This window comes from Quercus lobata, chromosome 5, assembly GCF_001633185.2.
Source record: "Quercus lobata isolate SW786 chromosome 5, ValleyOak3.0 Primary Assembly, whole genome shotgun sequence".
NCBI lineage: Eukaryota > Viridiplantae > Streptophyta > Magnoliopsida > Fagales > Fagaceae > Quercus > Quercus lobata.
This window is the reverse complement of record NC_044908.1, coordinates 53065402-53090633: the sequence shown is the minus strand read 5'-3', so window position 1 is coordinate 53090633 and position 25232 is coordinate 53065402. Positions and strand designations below refer to the sequence as shown.

At 35.4% G+C, this 25232-nt stretch overlaps 2 protein-coding genes across 3 annotated transcripts; one reads left to right on the top strand and one right to left on the bottom strand.

Annotated features, from left to right (window-relative positions):
• Window positions 1-2138: 2138 nt before the first annotated feature.
• On the top strand, window positions 2139-2681 carry LOC115990680 (receptor-like protein kinase FERONIA). The gene has a single exon (XM_031114486.1). The coding sequence runs from the start codon at window positions 2139-2141 to the stop codon at window positions 2679-2681; it is 543 nt and encodes a 180-aa protein (XP_030970346.1).
• A 4159-nt stretch (window positions 2682-6840) lies between these two features.
• LOC115989008 (serine/threonine-protein phosphatase 6 regulatory subunit 3) lies at window positions 6841-25232 on the bottom strand. Of its 2 annotated transcripts, none has more exons than XM_031112650.1 (19): window positions 24875-25232; window positions 21607-21710; window positions 19929-20015; window positions 19771-19846; window positions 19587-19661; window positions 19343-19396; window positions 19058-19117; window positions 18520-18636; window positions 16507-16601; window positions 16206-16411; window positions 15926-16023; window positions 15528-15631; window positions 15273-15441; window positions 14990-15112; window positions 13024-13106; window positions 11594-11735; window positions 10531-10560; window positions 9245-9315; window positions 6841-8416 (listed from the first exon to the last, which is right to left on the bottom strand). In XM_031112650.1, exons 1-19 carry the CDS (start codon window positions 24911-24913, stop codon window positions 7312-7314), a joined length of 2838 nt encoding a protein of 945 aa, XP_030968510.1. In that variant the 5' UTR covers window positions 24914-25232; the 3' UTR covers window positions 6841-7311. The 2 variants fall into 2 exon arrangements, with proteins under 2 accessions (XP_030968510.1, XP_030968511.1); XM_031112651.1 differs by having other exon boundaries at window positions 15276-15441.

Sequence of the window (25232 nt, the reverse complement as noted above, 5' to 3'; positions counted from 1 at the left end):
ATGTGAGATTAATGATCAATCTGGAAAAGGGCAAAGGTAAAATCTTTGTTTCATCTGTTAATAAGTTTTGTTCACACTTGAATATAATGCAAGTTGGTGATATAAGTCTTCTTTCCACAACGGAACCCCATAAGATTGGATGTTGGTTGCTAAACTATTAATTACTTCTCCAAATAGCAGAAGAAACAAGACAATCTGTTTTTCAAATTCATGGAAGATTGAACAGATCCGGGGGACTATACTGTTGATGTAGACTAATGTACTTGTAAAGGAATTTATAAAGCATTGTATTAACAAGGCTGCTGAGTTGATTTTTACAAATTCTCCACTACTATTGGTCGATAAACATATAAATGTTGTAAGTTTTTTATTCTATTTATTTGACAAGCTAAAGGTTTTTAAGGGGATTTGTATAAATCAAGACTGTTTATGAAGGACCTTAAGAACTGTGAAATCAGATGAGAATTTTGGTGGTTAGTCACAATGCAGTCCTTTCTAAGATGTAAGGTGAATGGAATCTTATACATAAATCAGTTAATAAAAGAATGGAAAAATCTTTTATTTTGTCGCTTAGGTTAAATAAAAATTCTTGGGTGTTCATGTTCTTAACTCCTAAATAGTTCCTAATATTTGGAACTTTCTATATTTCGTGGGTGCAACATCAAGAAATTCACTCACGATACCTAAGATCTATGACCATGTGATGTTAACTTTTCATATGTTGTTCAATCCATCGAGATGCACTTGAAATGAAATTCAAGATCTTCTGATGGCCAACTCACGAGTTGGACCTTGTGTTCTACGGATTGGGGTCGTGTGAAACGCTTTACCACTGATCTTGATTTAAAGCTCAATGAGAATTCTGGCTTGTTGACAGAAAATCTTTTTCTTGTGTTAAAGTTTTGTTTACCAGAAACCCTTAATAGCACATTAGGATGTCATCCTTGTATTTAACTAATAACTTTTTTTTAGAAACAATGTATTTAAGGTGGAGCTAAGCTGCTGAAGATTGTTTGCACCCATCCTGCTGGACCTCAATAACTTTGAAATAGACTGTGAAGCAGCTTCCATTTATGCTTATGTCAACTGATGAGAAGCTTCCAAAGTTGTTGAAGTGGCAGCACATATCCTAAAATTAAAAAATTGCGGTCAATTCAGAATGAGAATTGTCAATGTACATTTTTTTATTTATATTTTTTTATAACTGTTAGAAATTCCTAAATCACTCTAGATCTATAATTAATTCTTTAGTAATTGTACCAGCTAATATGAACTAGTTTATCAAAAAATATATAAAATTTCTTGTTAGTATTCTATTCAATCAACATCTTGAGAAAATTCATTCTAAAAAAATAATAATAATAATAATATCTTGAGAAAATTAAAACCCAAACCATTGTGTAACTGGAGCCACAGCTGGTGCTACCCGCAGAGGACCAGGAAGTTGCCATGGATTGAGAATTTTCTGATCAGTTTGATCCGCCTCTGAATCTTTTATTGCCACTCAATCTTGTAAACTCTTCTTGAAAAAACTACTCCTTTTGTAAGTCTTTCTGTTATCAATTTATCATATTATTATTATTTTTAAAATGATGGCATCATTGCATTGCGTGACATTATCATTTTGACCTATGGGCCAACATACATATCTAAATCTAATGTTTTCTCAATCATTCATAGTCATGGAGAAGAATAACTCCTTATGCTCATGAATGATGTTTATTATGGACAAATTCTCAATTGTTTGAAGCGATTTCTATTTCTAATTTATGAGCAGCCAGCCAATGGAATCTGTTTCACAGTCTATATCAAAGTTATTGAGGAGACCAAAACAATCTTCAGCTCTTCCTGACGAATTATGCCGTTGATTTTCACTGGCAGAGATCAAGATAGCTACCAATAACTTCGATAATGATTTAGTCATTCACCAGTGGGGGTTTTGCAGAGCATATAAGGGATTTATTGATGACTGTACCAGAACCATTACAATAAAGCAGTTGATTACCAAGTCAGGACAGGGCTTTGAGTACTTATTAAGGACTGAGGTGTTATTGCCTTGTCAGCTTCGCCACCCTAACCTTGTCCCTCTTATTGGATATTGCATTGATGAAGACGAGAATATCCTATTCTGCGAGTTCATGGTCAATGGATGCCTCTACAGAAAACTCCTCTACAAGGACCACGACAAAGATCCACTCCCATGGAAACAAAGACTAAAGATTTGTGTTGAAGTGGCGAGTGTACTACACTACCTTCACACTGGGGTAAAGCATACTATCATCCACCATGACGTGAAGCTAGACAACATTCTGTTGGACGAGAAATGGGAGGCCAAGTTGTCAGATTTCATGTCCTCAAAAATGTGTCCCCCGAATTTGTCAACAGTTCGTTTTGTATACAGGGGGGAAGATACAACTTCTTTGATTCACGGTACTATGGTACAACACTTGGATGCCGAGTTCCTTGTGAGTGGGGTGCTGACTGAAAAATCTGACGTCTACTCTTTTGGTGTGGTACTTCTGCAACTACTCTGTTGCAGAAAAGCATCCTATGTGGTTGATTGGGCCAGAAAGCGCATACAAGAAGGAAACATTAATGAGATGATTGATCCGTATCTGATAGGGAAGATAGCTCCAGAGTGTTTGAAGATATACTCGGACATTGCCACTTCTTGTATTTGAACTAAGGGAGTGGATCGTCCTACAATGGGTGAAGTGGAGATAGAGCTTGAACATGCACTGCAACTGCAAGAGAGTGCAGATGCTGAGAGCAAGGATGGTGTGGGTCCTTCTGGTGAATACAACTATCCCATTGTTGAATATACAGGCCCTGCTTCTCCAACGCCTGAGCCTGAGGATTCAATTTGGGATTCAGATAGCACCACTTCTGCCGACTTGTCCTTCAACACCACCATGCCAAACAACCAATGATTAATCACAAATGATTATCGAAATTGCATTCCCAGAAGCAAATGGTATGATTAATAATTATTTGACCCAAAAAAATAAAGAAGAGTTGGCATTTCTAGATTGGCAAAAACTAGGTACTGAATGCATTTCCTTGTGTATACAGCTTTCAACATGGTTGAATTCAATTGGAAAAGTTGAGTTGCAATACCAAAGTCCAACTCTTTCCAAATATGAAAACTTAATTTATTTTCTTTCTTTTTTTCTTGTATATTTATTTTTAATGTATATATGATAAAAATGTCTGCAGACATTATAAAAACTTGATCCAAGCTGTCTTTGTGGTACTACTTTCTTATCTATTATGGCTGAATATATAAAGAAGGGTAAAACTTAGTATAGAGTACACTTTAGTAAGTGTAGTACATTAAGTTCTTTCATTAAAATCAAAACATTGTTGCATTGAATTTAATTCTCCTTGGAAAATATACAACATCTAAGGAATTGTACTTAATATTTCCTGAAATCTTTTCCTAAAGCAAAGGGTTGAGAATGAAAGTAAAAGAGGTGGAAAAAAAGAAAAAGGATTACTCCAAAGAGAAGGAACCAGCAACGTTCAGATTGTATAAAAACCTGGATAGATTCAAACTAACTTTGAAAAAGTTTAACATAGGGAATTTTGGTAATCTTTCTTGAGGGGTTCAATAGGCAAGGGAGGGATTGGAAGCAACACAAAAATAAAATATTTTTGTTTCAAGTATAGATTATATACGTAATGGAGGAGAATAAAAAAAAATGATGCTTACTCATCTATAAGAAGAGCTATGGAAGCTATTTTCACAACATAGGTTCAAGAATCAGTGACTGAAGTTTAAAACCAGAGTTTGATTAGTTTTTATAAACTAGTCAAGACCCTTTATCCCAAAAGAAAAGAAACAAAAAGAAAGAAAAAATGAAAAGGGAACTAGTTAAGATGAGAAATGCAAAAAGTATATTCAGATGCTTATATAATGATCAAGGAGTGAAAACTGTTGATGGATAGCAGATAAAAGATATGGTTATTGAGTTCGACCAAAGGTTGTTGGGGAGTTGTATTTAGAATCAAATCATCACTCAAGCTGGCCTAGATCAAACAATATAGTTTACTATAGTAGCTGAGGAAATGAATTTTCTACAAAAAGGTGTGATTGGTATAGAAAGCAAGGAGACTATCTTTCATTGAAAGGGGACAAGACTCCTAATGGCTATTCATCCCATTTGTTTAAAAAGCATGGTATGTGCTTCATTAAGAAGCTATTGAAGCAGTTAAAACCCTTTTTCACTACAGGCAGGCTACTTGGGAAAGTTGATGCCACCAGTATCATATTGGTTTATAAGTTTGTAGCCCCTAAGAAAATGAGTACTTCAGAGCAATTTCTTGTTTCAACATAATCTAAAATTTAATTACAAACATCTTAGCCAAATGGTTGGATAAGTGCTTGACTGATCTCATAAGCCTAACCTATACAGCTTTTATAACAGCAAGGGGCATAACTGAAAATTTACTCCTTGCTCAAGAGCTGGTGATCAATTATCACAGGATCCTTGGCCTTGCTAGATGCACCCTGATCCTAGATACAATGAAGGCATATGATTTTGTAAAACAGTAGCTCTTTTCTGAATTGTGCCACTATCATTGGCTTTCCTAAAATATTTGTAGTGTGGACGAGTGAATGCATCACTTCTCCTAGGTTCTCTTGCAATACATGGAAGTTTAGTGGGGTATTTCAAAGGGGAAAAAAGGAATAATACAAGGATATTCTTTATATTCTTATTTGTTTGTTGAATTCAAGAAAGTATTTACAAGAATGTTAATGAAAGTTGCTGTGAAAGTAAAGAGCTTTAAGTTTCATACTGGGGCGTGAAAGATTAAATCTCACTTGAAATTTGTTCGTGAAGAATGCAGTGTTCTTTGCTAGGATGTCACAAGAAACCAAAAATTTAGAGTCACTCTATCTTGCATTCAAGGAGGGTAGGTTGTTAGTAATACCTTGTATTGCCTCTAATCTCAGCTAAACTCAAAGCTTAAGATTGTAGGCTAGTTGAAAAGATTACAGTTAGGATAACATCCTAAATAGGAGAGGAAAAAGAAACTCTCTTATAGAGGGAAGCTTCAAATGCTGCAATTTGTGCGTTAAGAAATCTAAATGTATTGGACCAACATTTTTATCTTACCAATGAAGATCATAATGGCTACTGAATAAAGGTTTAACTACTTTCTACGAAGTGGTAAGCAAGGTTCTCCCGTTCGAGCAAACATGGCTTGGAAGAACTTTGTCTATCCAATATGAAGGAAGGTTTAGACATGAAAAGAATCAAAGAATGGAAATTATGGAATAAAGCTGCTATTCTCAAGCCTGTACCAAACCTATTTTCTCAGTCTAGCTCTATATGGGTTGCTTGGACATATAGGTAATTATTAAGAGGAAAAATCTTTTGGAAGGTCAAAATTCCTTTAGCCAATTCATGGGGAGGGGGAAAATGCAACGAGTAAGAGAAATAGCTAGACCTCTAATCAAATTTTGGGTGGGGAGGGGAGATAGAATCCTTCTTTGGCATGATAACAAGCATCCAATGGTGCTGTACTTCATAAAAATGGATTCAGAGTGATACATGCATGGTTCAAGAAGTTCTACCACTATTAAAATTTCAATTTTCATTTGAGACGGGCAAAGATATTGGATACCTGCTACATTGGATGATCTGGTGGACTTCCAATATAATCTTACCAAGTTAAATTTGATCAGGAAGATAAGGCGTATGAGATTCCATCCAAATCAGGGAGGTTTCTTTGCCACTTATCACAGAATGAAATAAAGAGTAAGGCTTTGAGCCTGTGACAATTAAATGGTGAAAGCTCATATGGTTTTCAACAGTCATTACTAAGCACTCATTTATTTATTTATTGGTTGGCACTGAAGGATAGGCTCTCTACTCTAGCAAAATGGAGTTACACTGGAGATTTTCTATTCGTTTAATTGTCTAATTGAGAGTCAAAAATATGTATTCTTTGAGTATTCTCTTACTTTAAGAATATGCCATCATGTGTTATATGCATGTCTATTTGATAGGATTTTTTTCCACAATGGAAGACTCTTGACAGAGGAAGAAGCCTCTCAAATAGATATGGGATGATATTTGGTATAGAAAGGGAGTTTGTAGAAATATCAAGAACTGAATCCTAATGATCCCATTTTCTGTTTTACATGGAGGCTTGGATCCTGAAAGCCGATTTAGATACTGCAGTTGATTTACGAGATTTTATCGATAAGGGTTGTGCACCAATGATCCAGCAGCTTGTAATATTGTTATTTTGGCAAGTTGTATTGTCCTGTATTTCAGCTTGTATTTGTTACTTTGTGCAACTTTCATTTTGGTGGTAGTTAACGGATCAATCAATCGGTGAAGGGCAAGGGAACCTATATTTCGTGAGTGCATGAGTCTTGATCACGTGTGAATATAATGCAAGATAATGATCAATCCGTAGGAGGGCAAGGGTAAAATATTTGTCTCATGTGTTAACAGGACTTGTTCACTTTTGGATATATTGCAAGTTGATGACATAAGTCTTCCACAACAGGACCTCACAAGATTGGATGTCGGTTGCTAAACCATTAATTAATTCCCCAAAGAATATATGTTTTTCCCGACTAAAACCCAGGAACCAAATAAACAAATAAATATAAGGAAGAGATATCAGCCAATTTCAGTGAAATCCTGAGCTCTTGGGAAGTCAAAAAATTAAGAAAAATCTGTCACGGGAAGAACAAGTCATTATTATGTGCCACATTTCGTGAACCATGCTCATAGGCCACAAACCTAGGCAGGAGGGTCTTAAATAATTTGCTAATTACGCAAAACATCTTTATATTACAACTTCGGGGAAACCAAAAACTATAGCGGACCCTTAACTGGACTGAAATCCAGAATTTTATTAGGAAGCCATTGTTTCGTACAGTTCGATAATCAAGACATTCATGTGGAATTAATTTCTAATAATAAACACTTGATATTCTTGGAGGAAGGACAATCGTACAATATAGACAGATTCTTGTGGCAACACGTGACAATTCAGTCTCTGTATCACCTAACAAAGGTACTTGATTTATGAAACATCGAATTTTTTGGTAGAAAAGTTTGAAAATCAGAACCTGCTCTTTCTGTTTTTCCTAAATCAGAGAGAGAACTTTCATGGATGGGGGTAAAGAATCATCAGCCCTATATAACAAACACTGCCCCCATTGATGATGTACAGAAGGCTCTTAAAGTAACAGTCGCCTACCCAACCTCCAGAATCCATCTTCCGACCTGCTCAATGTTGCAATGTATGAGTTAGCCCAATAAAACTGGTTCTTGCAAATTTACATTAGTTGCCGGCTTCCTTAACATCCTTCTTCTCTTCTTCTCCCTCAGGAGTGCCTTCCTTTTCTTCAGTCACCACCACATCATCAGAATCAGTTGGGCCTAAACTTGATTTCTCGTTATCATCCTTTATGTCTTCTTCTGCCTTAGGAGTGCCTTCTATTCCTTCAGCCACAACCACATCATCAGAATTGGTTGGGCCTAAACTTGATTTCTCATCAACATCCTTTTTTTCTTCTTCTGCTGTAGAAGTGCCTTCCATTGCTTGAGCTGCAACCGCATCATCAGAATCAGTGGGGCCTAAACCTGATTTCTCATCAACATCCTTTTTTTCTTCTTCTGCCTTAGAAGTGACTTCCATTCCTTCGGCTGCAACCACATCATCTGATTCAGTGGGGCCTAAACCCGATTTCTCATCAACATCCTTTTTTTCTTCTTCTTCCTTAGAAGTGACTTCCATTCCTTCGGCTGCAACCACATCATCCGAATCAGTGGGGCCTAAACCCGATTTCTCATCAACTTCCTTTTTTTCTTCTTCTGCCATAGATTTGCCTTCTGCTCCTTCAGCCACCGCCACATCATCAGAATTGGTTGGGTCTAAACTTGAATTCTCATTAGCTGATTCCGACTGCTCAGAAGGATCAGGACTTGGGTTTGCATCTGCTGATTCAGGCAAATGTCCTGCAGCGGTTTCATCATTCTTTTCCAATCCATCAGTGGAAGATGAAGCTTCAGCTGCATCTGCCTCGCTAAGTTCTAATCCAACTTGAATCTCACCATTGGGTAGAACATCAGTCGGGTCACTGGAATCCGTAGTCTCCCTCCATTCAACCCATTCAGGAGGTTTATCAGTTTCAGTGTGTCCCGTTTCTCTTGTGTTATCAAGATGTGTAGTGTCTTCTGACTTTGTCCCTGCTTCTGGAGAAGATGTTGCAGTGTCTACCAAGTCGTCATCTTCACCAACAATAACATTATCATCACTGCCACCATTAATTACACACATCTCCTCAGTGTTGGGTGATGGGGATGCGTGTGAGCCAGTTGAGCGTTCATTGGCAACTCTGTCATCCTCAAAAGCAAACCAGTTGGAATTTGTAAAGAGTGAGCCACTGCACACACCCCAAGAAATGCAACAAATCATTTAGCAGTTTCTATAAATAGAATACGGACAGAGGGTTTGAACCAAGACAGCATTGTTTAGATGAATAAAATATAAAGAATGAAAGCATAGTAAAAACACTACTCAATTCCCAACATATCATTTAGCAGGTTATACTCTGAATTACAGGCCCCACCAAAGAGAATTAGCCCGCTAAATCTTCAATGTGCATATAAGCCAAAATCACAAGTTAGCCAGTACTAAGGTTCAAAATATTCCAGAAAATTCTAAAATAGCTCCCCTGCCAATTGAGGTACAAGCTGAAATTCACACTGCACCCCTACCATCCTGATCAACAGTTTAACACATTAGTTTTCGAAAGGCCAACCATTCTTCTCTGTACTTGGACTGTTAAGACCATTATCAAATTCAACAAAAGGCACATGCAAACATTAGGCACATGCTCTTTCTTAAGGTACTACGTAGTAAGGCCACTTTTTAATAGTATATGAGATTTATTAATTAAAAATAATCATTCACTCAGCAACCAATTAAGATTGACCATTGATTTGTAATACTCACTTCGCTGTTATGGTCTATTTCACTTCACGCAAGTCAATTCTTTTTTCTTATGCTTAACTGCACCTTGAGCTTCTAACAATACTAACCTACATGCATAAATTGTCACCTATCACCCACTGCCCCCATCTCTCAAGATACATATACACGCAATATAAAAAAAAAAAAATCCAACAAAACAGAAAGCAAAGATGAAAGACAACTTCCAGCTTCGCAGCCGACAAAACAAACTGAGTTCTAATAAAGAATTGAAGTGTACCTTTCCTGGTCATCTCCCAGTCGTAGAGAAGATAAGACAACTTCAGCAGATTCATCATCAAAGTAAACATCCTGCCAAGAATATCCAGGTAAGAAACTTCTATTATTCACAAAACTTCTGTTTCCCACAAAAACAGCCTGCTACCAAGAAATAGAACAGTAGCTACATATGATATGCATGCGTAAGTGAGATCTTAATCAGTCAAAACCATGCAAACCATGCACCAAGTTTCTTGTATTTTCTTTCTCAAAACTAAAAATCAATATTAAAAATCACTTCAGAAATGAAAAAAAAGGGGTAAAACATTTGACTGCTCTGATAACTCAGTTACAGAAACACCACTTACGGGGATGAGATGCTAACATTAATACATATTGAACTGCAACCTAAGTAATCTAACTCAAGCTTTAACATAATTCTTTAACCTATCTAAGTTCTTGTCCATGTGACTTGAGAAACATGACTCATGTATGGCTCACCATGACACAAATGCAGATAATATGACCCAATTTACTTTCTTGCCCTCCAATAACAGCAAGTAACAACCTGTGTACTTGGGCTGTTTTATTTTCTTAATAGAAGTTTTAATATTACTTATCAAAAAATAACAGCAATTAACAACCTGCCACCTAGGATTTGAGGTGGAAATGTTGTGAACGTAGTATTTCCCATTTAATTTTTGCACAACACATTCAAGCCAACATTGTTGCGTTCATCCCAAAAGACCAATTCAGTAAAGATCAAATTGTACGATTTCCAACTTAAATAAAGAACATATAAATTGAGTATACTCCTATTCATTTAATCCCTCCCCCTTCCACACCCCCCCCCGCCCCAAAAAAAAAAAAAACTGTATATAGCTCCCCAGGAGAAGGGTTAAGCAAATAACTTATAATGAATAATGTCCTAGTCAATCCCCAAAGAGGAAGTATGAACTACTTAAATTCAGTTAATCAGAGAAAAATGAAAGACAGTGGCCTCTTCTGGAAGTACTTGGCAATTCATAGAAACTAAAGACATATTCTTCCTATATTAAATTTAAGTTAAAGCTAAAATGTCTCTTAATGTACAGTTCCGATGACTACATCAACCTTCCTGACTGAAAATGTGAGTAGCAAAAGATATTCATAGGCTGCCAAAAGATGATCCCTTGTACAGACCTAAGATCATTTCCAAATGAGGCACTAGGCTAATGATAAAACATAGCACTCAACATACAAAACCAACATGTTATATACTTATAACTTTCTAACTAAAACCAGTTAAGTTTCTAATATATCTCATACCTCGTCATCTCGTTCGAGTGAGCCATGAGCCTGAAAAGTATGAACAAGAAGTCAAATAAGTAAATGAACAATTATCAACCAAATGAACTGTAACTGGACATAGCAATGTACACATGATAATAGTATGACAGTAGGACTGAATTAAAATACACTAAGGTTGCGTTTGGAAACTTGAATTTGGATTTTAAATCAATAGATTTGAAATGCCTTGATTTTAGATGTTATTTCAAATCCAACGATTTTAAAAGTTTAAAATCCCTGGTAGATATGGTCCAATCCAAATCCTTGATATTTTGAAGCTATCCAAACAAGGTATTTGGATTTTAATCACTCAAATCCAAATCCACAAATCCTGCTATCCAAACACACCATAAGTTAAAGTGAGTACTTGAAATTGCATTTAGTGTGGACACTGGCCTTCCAATGATTGTTTAAGAAATAAAAGTAAACAGAAAGTTTGATTACGCTTTGTTGGGTTAAATTCTTATTACCAAGAGTAACATACAAAATTATTAAAATCTTAAGTTGCTGTTCAATAAAAGCTCAGGGGAAGAAAACACAACACACTGTGATATTAGCTAAACAGGTAAAGACTGACCAAGCCACTGATGCTTAGCTGGTCTTTTGGGATGATAGCCACATTTTTTATCTTTTTATTTTAGTTTATGCTTACTACTTGTTTATCTCTAGATTTTTTGTAGAGACCATGGTTCACATGATTTTGCAGAATCATTCGTCACTCTATATACATAAACTTTAATTTCACAAATCTCTACTGAATCTTTTCCTCAGGATCCTAGCCCAAAAGCTAATATATAGCCATAAGATTGGTCTTGAGGTATGCCCATCTTATTAGACTTATACCTCATACATCCCGTTTTGTTGCTAACTTGTTTTATTCCTTGCCGCTATGGTAAAATCCTTTCTTTTAAATGATAATGAGATTATAAGAAATTGCTGTACCTCTCATACTTCCACTTAACATATATGTTTCTTATCTAAAAAGAAAACCAAGAAAAAAAAAAAACTAAATGAGCTATTATGTGAAAGTTTTAAAAGGAACCTCATCAATATCATCATTACTGTAAATTCCATATCGAAAAGCCTGGCTTAAGTTATTTGCAAGAGCTGCAACATCATAGTCTCTATCTTGGTAATCATCGTCGTCGCTATCCCTATTCCGATCTTGCAGTGCTGTTGGCCGCCTATTAAAAATGATTAAATCATGATAAATATAAAAGTAAATGTGGAAAGAGAAAATTTAAAAAATAAATAATTAAAAAAAAAAAAGGCTCATTATTCTATAAGATATGACCAGCTCACTTCCAATTTCATTCACCTCATAAGTCTCAGAGATTACAGTAAAGCATGAAATATTTACCGTTCAGTAGGTTATTTAAGGCTCTAACCCATGCCTGATATACCTCTCAAATATTGATAACCATTCATGAGAGAAAAGCAATATTGCCTCACAAAAAGCTCTAACTGTGAGCAAAGCAAAAGGTAAATCTAATAACTAGAAAACCAACTGAAGAAGTGGCAACACACCAAAAACAAAACAAAAAAATTGGCTTTTGCAAGCATCAGTGGCTGCTCTGACATACCATTGAAGTTCCAATGGCAAAGCGACAAACCAAATCATCTTAAACATTATCATTAGCATATTTTGCATTATATATTGTAGAGTACATGAAAACAATAAAAATAATAGATACACAAGTACAAATGACATTTATTACAAACTACAGACATAATCAATCAATCACTTATTTTATGGTCATTAATGCAGTAATATTTCACAAAAACTAATTTCAATTCATGAAAATATATTACCACACTCAAAATTTAGAAAATTATTTTATTTTCAAGTTACAATGCATAAAGTAAATAATTCACACTTCACATTTAAAAGACTCACGAGAAAGTGACAACGCATCCTTACGGATAACATGATTTGAGAGCTTTTTTGATACACCCAAGTGATTTAAAATTATTTTACAAATGATTCCATACCATTGTTTGATACGATATATGATACAATCGATTATAACAATTATGCTCCATACATATGTAGCTAAATGATACTACAATACGCAGACACAAAACACACAATAGATACTTTTTCTTTTTTAGATTAGTAAGTTACAATAGCATCTATTGGGTCTTTGTACCCAAGACCCTCCACCCTGCTCTTATTTGAAGATTTATTGCCATTTAAGCAAGAGCTCATTGGCACATGCATAGTGTGGTTTTCAACAAGCTGTTCCACTAGTTGCAATACGACTGGTTGTATTCTCATATAGTTCAAGTTATTCCATGCATGGTCCAGTGCAGAGTGATTCATCAGAATATCAAACTTGCCTGTCCGGGCCATGCATGGAATAATTATAACTATATGAAAGTACTTTAATTTCATTTACTTAAGCTTGAATCAGAATATTGGGAGCTGCAGATGTGAGAAGAGTTGCAACATTTGAAATGAAGAAAACATACCCACATGCCCACTGAAAGACATTTTCCACTGCATTCCGCTTGGATAGAACATTTGTGTGCCAATCAGTCCACTCGCTATTTTCCTGTCAAAAGTAAATTCACTTTAAAGCATGACTTTTGTGGATAAAGTTGTCCATGATGGTCACATGTCAGGCTTTGGTGTGGGTTGTGTAGAGGGAAGATCATTGGCGGTGTCTCATCTTCTCTTTGCGGACGACACTTTGATTTTTTGTGGTGCTGATCTGGATCAGGTTCTATTTCTCCACATGATCCTCATTTGGTTTGAGGCGGTCTCTAGTCTAAAGATAAATTTGGGTAAATCAGAGTTGGTTCCTGTTGGTATGGTGCATAATTTGGACTTATTGTTGAATGTCCTTGGCTGTAAGCAAGGTACACTTCCAATGAAGTATTTGGGTCTTCCTTTGGGAGCTAAATTCAAGGATAAGGCAATATGGAACCCAATTCTGGAGAAGATAGAACGGAGATTAGCAAGATGAAAACGTTTCTACTTATCCAAGGGAGGTAGAGTCACTTTAATTAAATGCACTCTATCTAATTTACCCACTTATTTTCTATCTCTATTTCCTATTCCTACAGTTGTGGCTAACCGAATTGAGAAACTTCAAAGAAATTTCTTGTGAGGTGGCATTGGAGATGAACCAAAATTCCATTTGGTTAAATGGGCTACTGTTTGCAGTCCCATTGCTTCAAGGGCTTGGGGATAAGGAAGGTAAGACTTTTTAATGAAGCTTTGCTTGGGAAGTGGCTATGGAGATTTGGGATGGAGAGGGCTGCCCTTTGGAGGCAAGTGATAGAGGTGAAATACGGCTGTGAATGGGGTGGCTGGTGTACTAGGCCTATTAATGGTCCATATGGTGTTGTCTTGTGGAAATATATTACTCGGGGATAGCCTTCTTTTTCTCACCACATTCTATATGATATTGGGGATGGGTCTAGGGTGAAATTTTGGCAAGACCATTGGTGTGGTGAGACTTCTCTTGTAGTTAGCTATCCTGAATTGTTTAGAGTTTGCCGAGACAAGGAGGTTAGTGTGGCTGAGCTTATGAAGCTTGATAATGGAGTCCTTTTTTGGAATGTAAGTTTCTTTAGGGGTGTGCATGCTCGGGAATTAGAGGCACTAGCCAGTTTCATGGATACCATTTATGGTGCTTCAGTGAAAGGGTTTGGTGAGGATAAGATGTGCTAGAAACTTGATAGAGAGAAGGGCTTTCTGGTTAAAGATTATTATAGTCTCTTAGTGGGCTATTGTTTTCCTTGGAAAAGTATTTGGAAACAGAAGATTCCTTCTCAAGTAGCTTTCTTCGTTTGGACTGCTACTTTGGGGAAGTGCTTAACGATTGACAATTTACGAAAAATGAAGGTTTGGATATTGGATTGGTGCTAAATGTGCAAGTGTAATGGTGAATCGGTTGATCATCTTTTTCTTCATTGTCCGGTTGCAATGGATATGTGGGCTATGATGTTCGGATTGTTTGGAGTGAGCTGGGTTATGCTGCAATCTGTAGTGGGGCTTTTCGCATGTTGGCAAGGCAGATTTGGTTGTCATCGAAATGGGTATATATGGTTGATTGTTCCCCATTGCTTATTGTGGTGTCTTTGGAGAGAGAGAAATAGTAAGTGCTTTGAAGATAAGGAGAGATCAATATCAGACTTGAAGCTATTTTTCTTTAGAACTTTAATGGATTGGTTGGCTGCATTGCGGAACCAATCATTTTTATCTTTTCTTGATTTCCTAGATTCTTGTAATCTTTGTTCTTGATTGTTTGACCCTTGTACACTCCCTGTGTACTAGGGTGCTCCCCCTTTTTTGATATCAATAAACTTATTACTTATCAAAAAACAAAATGTCAGATAGACAACAAAAGCATTTACACTGAATCATAGCCCCACAAATATTGGTAGGATAAATATGTCAACAACAACTACTGGAGATTTAGGACTACACCTGCAAATATGCCTGAATCTTAGCGCTGTTATTCCCCAGTTGAATAAGTTTGTTAGATATACGTGTCAAGTGGCCAATATTCCCTATTCTGGGTGGCAATCTACCCTCAGAAGGGACAGTTGGCTGCAGAAAAGAATCAAACAAATATAGTGTCAAATACTTTTTACACATCTGGAACAAGATCTCCAGAATATTTAGATTTAAAAGAAGTAAAAGAAAAAACAAAAATCCTAAGGCCTGTACTGCCATGAAGACATTAATCATTTATAGATGACTGCACCACTACCTTGTTCAAATCAGCTGCCAATTTGTAATTATTTTCAGCTTCAAGAATTCTCCCAACAAGATTACATTCATGAAGAAGATGTTCAATAAGAGGAACATTCTTACTCTCCAAACACGACACTAGAATGCTCTCTATATGATGATGCAGAAAGTTATTGTATGGGTACCTTCACAAGCAAGGAAATAAATAAGAGTTGAGTCCTGCCACCCTTCATAAATAAAAATTTAAAATTTTAAAAAGAAATTAACTTACTCAAAGAACAAGTCTAAAATTCTTTGTACAGCTCCAAGGCGAATTAATTCCTTCTCAGCAGCTTCACTACCAACTGTCACTAAGACTGAGATGAACTCTACAATCTGAAAAAAAAAAAAAAAAAAAAAAAAAAAAAATTCTATGCTCAGTGATTACCAGTTAATGCAAAAATCCCTAATCAGAATCTGTTAATATAATCAATACCATATTTGTACAGGTAATCTGTTAATATAATCAATACCATATGTGTACAGGTAATCTGTTAATAACAAAATTCAAACAAATTAAGACAATCAAACATAAAAAACGGCCCATGATTATATACGAAAGAAAACATACGAAATAGTCAGTACTCCTAACACACCAAAAAAGATGTTAAATACTCATATGAACAATACCTTTAAACGATGTTTTCCAAGAGGTGGCTGTAACTTTCCATAAGTAGTTAACAACTCATTCTCCGCAGATGAGACCTCCAAAAGCTTGAGTAAATCACCTGCGGGATAAATCTGATCAATACTTGATTTGCTGACAGGTATTTTAACAAAATAAAATGCTCATAAGATTTCCAGGAGATTAATTCCCAAAGAGGAGGAATAAGGGAAGTAGGGGAAGTTAGTGTTAAATAATTAAAAAAGAAAAAGAAAAAAGACACCAACATATAAGAGGTACCCTTACCTAAGCTTTCCAGCATGCCTTCAACTGTCTCAGGATTAGCAGTTACAGGAGGTCCTTGAGTTATCTGGCGGTTGTATGTATGATGATATATTCCCAAGGTTAGCCTTTTAGGGTCTAACAAAGATATGCATACAGACAAAGAGTTAACCAGAACGGACTTTGGTCGTGCATCTTCTAAAGCATGACGAAATAATCTTCCTATAAAACTGCAACCAGAAAGACAAATTTAAATAAATAATGGAAAAGCCAGAGTAGAATTATACATATTTCCATGCAACATGAGAACAAAAGCAAACCCTACCTTGGGCTGGAGATTTTAGCAGCCAGCCCAGGTGGAGCAAATCGTGTAATAGCACAAAGTGTTTCTGCTGCATTAGCATGAACTTCAGGAGAGTCCTGTAAAAACCATGTCCCACAAACATTTCTTTAACATCAGTACAAAGTTCTTACAAAAATAAATCACACTCATTAAACAGATTATCCTAAAAATGAGACAAGCAATACAGGAAAAAAGGCGCAGTATATGCTGGCATGATACCAAATAACTATCTGACAAGAAGATTATCCTGCCTCAGTTCTTCATATTTGTGGGCAAAGATTGCAGTTACAGACCTTAAGAAACCAGATTTTGGTTCCTAAAAGGAAGTTTCATCAGCACTTTAGTGCAATGAAGGATCAGCAGGTAGTAGCAAACAAAATTTACAAAAAGAGGCATACCAAATTCAAGTGTCCATACATGAGCACATGGGTTTATAAACGTGTAACATCAAATTTCCATCAATTCATTCAAAACTCCTTTATCCTAGATAGACACACTCATGACATATTCATATCCTATATTGAATTTTCAGTACAGCATCTACATTCAATCAAAGAATATTTAAAATCCAAGTGATGTTGCAGTCACAGCATCACTGAATAGAAAATCTTGTCTTTGCAAATCAAACCTAAAAAATAGTATATAAAAGTTATAGATATTTCAAGTACTCAGAAATATCTAAACAATATATCTAAATATCATGATATTTCAATTACATCATTTATTATTATTTATTTTATAACTCCTTTGCAATAGCATGATGCAGCAACAAATGATCTCAAGTCTCCCCAGCCCCTTTGCACATACAACACCAACTCACCAAAATTGTGCTTACGTACATGTGGCTAACCTTACTAATTTGTTGAGGACCCATAGCCAACCCCAAAATTTGGGCTTGGCTTCTCTCTCTCTCTCTCTCTCCCCCCCCCCTCTCTCTCCTCTTCACATTCAAAGCACTAATTACAGTTTCCAAGACCATCTTTCTTGCAATCATGTTAGCTAAAGTCTAGAACTCTATTCCTTAATCATTTAAATCCCTTAATTCCCCAGACTGTAGCCACCAAATGTTCTATTAAATCATACTCAAAAACCCTTCTAATGAGCTACATTTTTCAAATTTTCAGCATTTTGATTTCTTAGAGGAACAACCCCTCTTGCTTTTGTTCCATATATTTTCTAACCTGTAATCAATCTACAAACCATGTGCACATTCTTCTAATTCCAAGCACTTAAACTAAAACATCTCAGATTGCTGAGCCTGATAATATAGACTTGTCAGCAAGTGGGGCATCAAAGTGGTTGGATCTATGTTAGATTTGCCAAGGTGATCACTGGGATGTGGCTGGCTTGTTGGTACGTCTTCCTCGCCCATGGGCTAACAGGCGAACCCCATCCATCATGGGTAGGTAGCCATCACAAACCATAGCCCACCATATAAACACTCATAAGTTTATAGGCAGGTTATCTAACCCATCCAATTTCACTAAGTTTCCTACTTAAAAGACTATCAAATAATAAATAAACCTTGTTGCACCAAATCTCTTAAATAAGAAAAGAATGCTAAAGGGTATGGCATATGGGGATGATATGAAAGGAAAGGCTAAGACTGAGATGGATATGAGTGCTGGCAATGAGTGCTGGAAAATGGTTATAATCCTGAGGAACTTTGAGCTGTGATTGCAGATAGGTCTTTAAATTCAGGAAGGATAAAGGCTACTTTGTTTTTCAAAATGTCTAAGCTAGATATCAGAGTGCAAAGAAATAAAATGAGAACAAGAAATGGAACACAGAGTAACATGTATAAAGTAGTGCCAAGAGACTTGTAGCTCCACTGGTTGGCACCTCCTGATGTTTCCAATTGAGACATCTAGGGTTCAAACCCCCCCTCCCCCATTGTAACTATTGAATTACAAAAATAAAAAATAAAAAGAGATCAACCAAGCACTGAGACAGAACCATTCACATCTGTAGGTTCTTGGTATGCATATTACTTACTGAAGAACTAAACTTGTCCACTATCATCTCTAGCACATCTGTTTCTTCAATCCACTGCATTGCTTCCATATAGTTTGTATACATATGTTCATCAGCACCAATCAGACGTATTAAAACCTGTTGAGCAGGAAAATAGGTCTCAGAAACTACACTGCCAAATTGAGCAGAGTCAATCAAAAGTACACTAAAACTTTAACAGCTTCTTTTAATAGCTGATGGGGTCAAAAGTTCAAAATGCCAATCATTGTTTTAACTTTAAAAGATAAGAGGAGGTGAATTCAGTAATTCAGTTGCAAACTAAAAAAAATAAACTATGATAATGATGATGATGATGATAATTATGAAACATGTGCAAATATTAATTCTTATAATACAAACAATAAAAATAAAATATATAAACCACAAATAGTCAATAACGCCACAAGAATACACATGTACAGAGACTGCAGATAACATATATTTGCAACTGAAGATGAATAAACACTTATGCAAGGAGTTTAATATCAAAAGCAATAAATGGACGGTATCAACAACCAACCTCCATGATAGATGTAATTCCAATCAGCTCAACTAGCTTCTTGACAATATCCTGATTAGCCTGGATGAATGCACAAAAAGAACAATTCAACCCTTATCTTTTCTTTTCTTTTTTTGGATAGGTAAATAAAGGTGAATACCCAATACATAGGATGTGTACTTAAATAACACAAAAGAGTACAAAAGAAGAATATGAAAGAATAGAGAAAGAAAAGCTAGCTAATATACAAAAAATCCATGAAATCTAAGGATAATTACATCAAAGAAGAAGAAACATTACACTTACTTGAATATAACGCATAAAAGGAACTGTCTTACGCAACAACAGGCATATGACAACCTAGCATTAGGAAATTAGGGCACAAATGACCCAGGTAATATGTTATTGATAATTCCTTTGAAACAAAAAAGAAACTAAAGATATAACAGGGCTAAAATAGAATGCATCGTAGTAAAAGTTATATCTACAAAAAGACCATCCTACTGAAGTAGAAGATAAACTAGATTCTAAAAGTTCAACAAAGAACAACCTTGCTAAAATACCCAGCCAATAGTGTGCTATGGGGCTGTTCTGGCTCCAAAAAGGAAAATAACAAGTTCATCAACTGCCAACAACCAATGATCAAAAGAAATCAGTAACAGAAATAAGTTTTCAAAGAGTAATAGAAGTATAGTTTCAAAGAAAAAGGGGCTTATATGATTAATGTTTCTCACCTCCTCATCCTCCACCAGTGTTTTGAGTATAATATCAACTTCACAAGTAAAAATCTCACAGGCAATAAAAGGAAACCTGTGAAAACAATAATTTGACAAAATCAATCACAGGATTCATCAGGGTAAAGAAGAGCATCTGGGAAACAAAAGCACCCTACTTGAAAGTTCGCCTCTTTTCAGCATCCTCAAGAGCTTCTTCCACGATAAATCGTATGAGCTGTTCAACTTGAGCTCTTTCTCGCAAACTGTGGAAAACACAGTACAAGAATATCAAATAAAGCCAAAAAAAGGATGAAAACAAAATTCAGTTGATAAAGTAATTTAACATCTGACCATCATTAACACTATTCTACTAAAAAATTGAGTAAAATTTTTCTTTATTTATTTTTTATTGGTAAGTTACAAATGTAATAGCTTGATCTTGAACCCACAACCTCACCATCCATCTTTCTCTTACAAGGGAAATATGTGCCACTAGAGCAAGTGCTCATCGAACTGTGAAAATTAACCGACAGTGTCATTACATAAGTTGTTGTTGGATGGCTGTGCCATTACATAAGCTTTGTTGTCATTAACATGCCATAATTGTCAGTTTAGAAGGCATTCGGAAAAAAATAAGCTATTTGTTAAAAAAAATCTAATCATGTAATGGCACAGCCATCCAATAACCTTAACTGACATTTTTTTTTTTTTTTTGATAATTCAATAGTTACAATGGGGGAGAGGAGATTTTAACCATAGACGGCTCTACTAAAAACACTAGGAGATGTCAGTTAAGTTACAAGGCTCTTTGCCTTAATTGAAAATTTTGACCATGGCAACATTGTTACAAAAGGTATAATCATGTCCCTCACACAAAGGAAATTATTATCACAATTAATTTAACAAATAATTGGATCCTTAATTGGTTTAAAATCAGAATATTTTATTCAAACACATACTTAGAAAACCATAATCTTCATCCACTTGACAAGATATGAATTCAAACCATGAGAGTCTACAATTTCAACTACTTTTACCATATGAATTCAAACCATCTCCTTCTTCACTGTCATGTAGCGCATTCTTTATGGGTTAGGCTTTCGGTATTCAGTGGGTCCAGCCAGGCTCTATGGCGGAAGTATTATTTTGTTGGAGTCATTGGCTTGGGAAACATAATTCAGATATTTGAAATTTGATTCCAAGTTGTTTGATGTGGACTATTTGGATGGAACGGAATCATCGTTACTTTGAAGATTCTGAGAAGTCTTTGGTTGAGTTAAAAGGCTTGTGTCAACGTAGCCTTTTTAATTGGTCTCGGTTCTGGGAATTTACAGATTGTTCTTCTCTTTTACAGTTTTTCTCTTCTCTTAGTTTATTTTCCTGATTGTTTTTCTTTTTGTTTTCTGTTTTGTGCTTTGCTGTTGTTCATCCTCATGAACACATTGTATGTTTCTTTTTTATGATTTCATCAATAATAGTACTCATATTACCTATCAAAAAAAAAAAATTGATCACTTAAAAAACAAACTGCTCCCAAAATGCATAAATAAATGGCAATACTTGTATGAATGTATTTTATAGTCACTTATCAAAAAAAAAATTGTTTTGAATATTGTCACTTTTTTTATAATCTTTTTATTAAAACAGGTGGCAAAAGGGCAATTTATTACACTATAAAATTTTAACCCTTCATTATTTATAGTCAAATTATCAAAGCATAATGTCACATCATACAAAATCCTGTTAAAAGCCTTTCACCAGAAAACATAGTACGGACATCAATCACTCATTGACAGACAGTACATCTTGACACTAAAAGATATGGGAAAAATGTGAAAATGAAGAGAGCATTACAAATTGATAAGGCGGCCATTAAGAGCTTTGCATTCTTGAATAATTTCGTCCTCATCAAGAAGTTCCTCCAATGTAAAATTTTCCTTATCCAATATAGTCTCCACCTGCAATGAGCATATATCGAAAACAAAGACAATGGAAGAATAAGAATCACATTTGGAAAAAACATTCACAAAGAATATATGTTACCATCCAAATTACCAACAACCAAGTAAGGTAAGAAAGGACGGGTGAAATTCCTCAACAGAAAACTAGCAACAAGCAAAGGTTATTTCAGCAAATCAATCCAGCCCTCTTACAAGAGGCATGGCAAATGATAACCCTATTAGTCCACTCCTAGGTTCGGACAAAAGTTGAGATGACAAAATTGCCAACCCTACTAGTGTGCTCTCAGGTTTACTCATAAAATGAAACTCCGTTCTCCTAAGCTTTATTATAAGCAGTTAATTTCTGCTTATAATGCATTAAATAAGCACAAAAAAGGTGCAACCCTAGTACACAGGAAGTCTACAATAGAAACACCAAAAAAAACTATCCTCTAAAATTTGATGAGTCTATGACTTCCAATATATATTATATAAAAAATAAATAAATAAAATAAAATAAAAACACAAACAAACTAGTCTTTATCCATACATATGGTGACTGTAGGAAATGAAGCCTCAACTCCATAAATTTAGGTTAATAAAGACCAATATTGCACAGCCAAGTACCAATAACTCAATTACATAGCTTTCAAATTAAAGAGGCTATTCCAACATATGCTCTTCAGATTCTCATCGTTTAAAAAATACAATGTTACATCAGTATGAAGGAGAATGCTTATATAAAATCAGCACGATGGGTCAATTGGAATCCAGATTCCAGCATGTGAAAGGATTATATCCACTGTAGCTATATGACACCACTCTAGACACATCATCCACCCTGCTTCAAGGTAAAATCCTACTCAGTTTCCCCTTCAATAAGAATGATTATTCTAACACATTGAAAATAATCACTATTAGGTCTCTTCCTCTCTAATAAAGTTTTAACACCTCCACTCGTGTTAGAGCATAGGGCTAAAAAAAATTGCAATCCAAACATTCCCATCCTACTTAACCAAAGGTCCCTACATTCCAATGTTTTGATATCATCAACTAAGACTATATTGGTGTAAATGTTTTGATAAGTAAGACCATATCAGTGTAAAGTACGTGCGTCAAAAAGCATCATCCTAAACATCCTGTGTAGTGGGATTGCACTTTTATTTTAATGAATTTATTTACCTATCAATATATACATTGATAGATAAGAATAATTCAATTAAAAAGAGACTACTTCATGAGCAACATGAATAAACCTAAAGAATTACAAAGAAAATTATGTACAAAAGGGCAGCGATTGCAAAAATGTCGCAATAGAGTCGAACTGCAAAAGCAAATACAGGGAACTTTTAAATAAATAAGTAACAAATACAAGAAACATTTTGATAAGTAACATTTTGGTTGGATACTTGTGTGATGATGGACTTCTAAAAAATCTATGTTTTTTTTTTTTTGAATTTTTATTGGTTATATTCATTATTATGATTATAAGCACAATCCATAATTCTCATTATTTGTTTAAGTGTTCCACACTAAGAGGCGTACTTACTTCAAAAGTACCAATCATTACCAAATCTAATAAGTAACCAGCACACATGTGCAGGTAACAATAAAAATATATATTTAAATATGTACCTGTAAATAACAAAGCGTAATTTTATCAAAATAAGGATACTGCTCATATTACAGATGAAATTATGCATGGATATGTTTAGTGGTCAATTTTTAAGTCTTTAAAGGGGGAAAAAAAAAGTTTAAGTATCAAATACAGAAATGCATATACAGTGAAAATACACATTTCAAAACCTACCAGTAAGTAGAAATAATAACTTTATCAGGATATGGTAGGATATAACTTGACTATGACTGGGATACTGTGCGGATATGTCAGCAATAAGTTTTGAATCTTCTAGAGAGAGAGAGAGGTCTGTAAGTATCCTGTACATATATGCAGGGAACGATGGAAATACATATTTGGATCCATAGCTGTAAATAATTTTAAAAAAAAAAATATTCATAGGATATGGTAGGTAGGATACAGATTGAATATGATTGAGAAATGGCATTTTTTTTTTTTTTTTTTGATAACTAGTGTCTGCCCTAAGGGATGGGGAAATGGGGAAACCAAATTGGGGGATACAGCATGGATATGTTTGGGAGTAATTTTTGGATTCTCATTAACCAAAAAACAAAAGAGGGCTTAAATGTAAGCTATGGGATCGAATGCAAAAGTGAGAAACATTCATATTTTCAATATCTACGTATGTCAAGTACAGGTCATGTGGACTTTGTTATTTATAGCTTCAAAATAAATTTTACTATTTTCATATTTTACACATATTGCGCACTAAAATTTCAATATATATATATATATATATATATATAAAAATTTATCTGTACCATATTGTGTGCTAAAATTTCAAGAACTGACATACTGTGCCTAGTCCATTTCCTCAGCTTCATATAATTTCCCATTATAAAGCCCGTCTCTCTCTCTCTCTCTCTCTCTCTCTCTCTCTCTCTCTCTCTCTACATACACACACACACACACACACACTAAAAATGTATCTGTTCCATATTGTGTGCTAAAATTTCAAAAACTGACATACTGCCTTGACCATTTCCTCAGCTTCATATAATTCCCCATTATCAAAGCCCATCTATACTTTTTGTACCAACCAAGTTTCACCAACACTATCCTCAAATTTGAATGGGCAACGATTGCAGTGACACCCATCAAAGCAAGAACATGAACAAAACACCTAAATTTAGTCTTCCCTCACAGTACCACATTGTAATGTCACTCTCACAAAGAATTCCGAAAGCATAAAAGTTCTTTCCAACTGCCAATTTACCTTAGTTCTGATAAAATCCAACCTTTAATGAAAGAACCATTCAATCTAAACCTCAACCCCCAAAAAAGAAAACCAAAGATATTCATTGAGTTATATTCCCTAAGAAGACAAATAACGCTTTTAACAAATAAAGACTCAAAATCTACAATGACTCCTAAATAGCTGTAAAGTGCGCATTGTTAAACAAGATTCACAAATTCAATTCCCTACATTTTCTCAGCAACCAAACATAAAAAATCAGGGAACAATCCACACAAATCAAAATTATCTCATTGCGCACAAAAAATGCAAAACGAAACCGAAACTGAAACGAAACCGAGGACTCACGGGAGAGGCCGTGGACAAGCCCGCCATACGCCAAAACATCTTGGAATTGTAGAGTGAAATCTCCCCCCAAGGGAACGAACCAGTCTCAGATCTACGTAGCCTCGGAAACCCTAGGGCGAAGCCCAATGAATCGCCGCGCGCGAATGATCGAAACACGAAAACCCTAGAATCCGATTCGAATGGAATTGGATCGAATCCACAAAGCGAATACGAGAGAGAAAGAAAGCGAGCGAGCGAGAGAGAGAGAAAGAGAGAGAGAGAACCTAACACCTGCAATCGCGGGAGTGAGTGTTTGGAAATGGAAATGGAAATGGAAAGGGAAATGAATAGAGATGCTGTGAATACGGCTGAATAATAA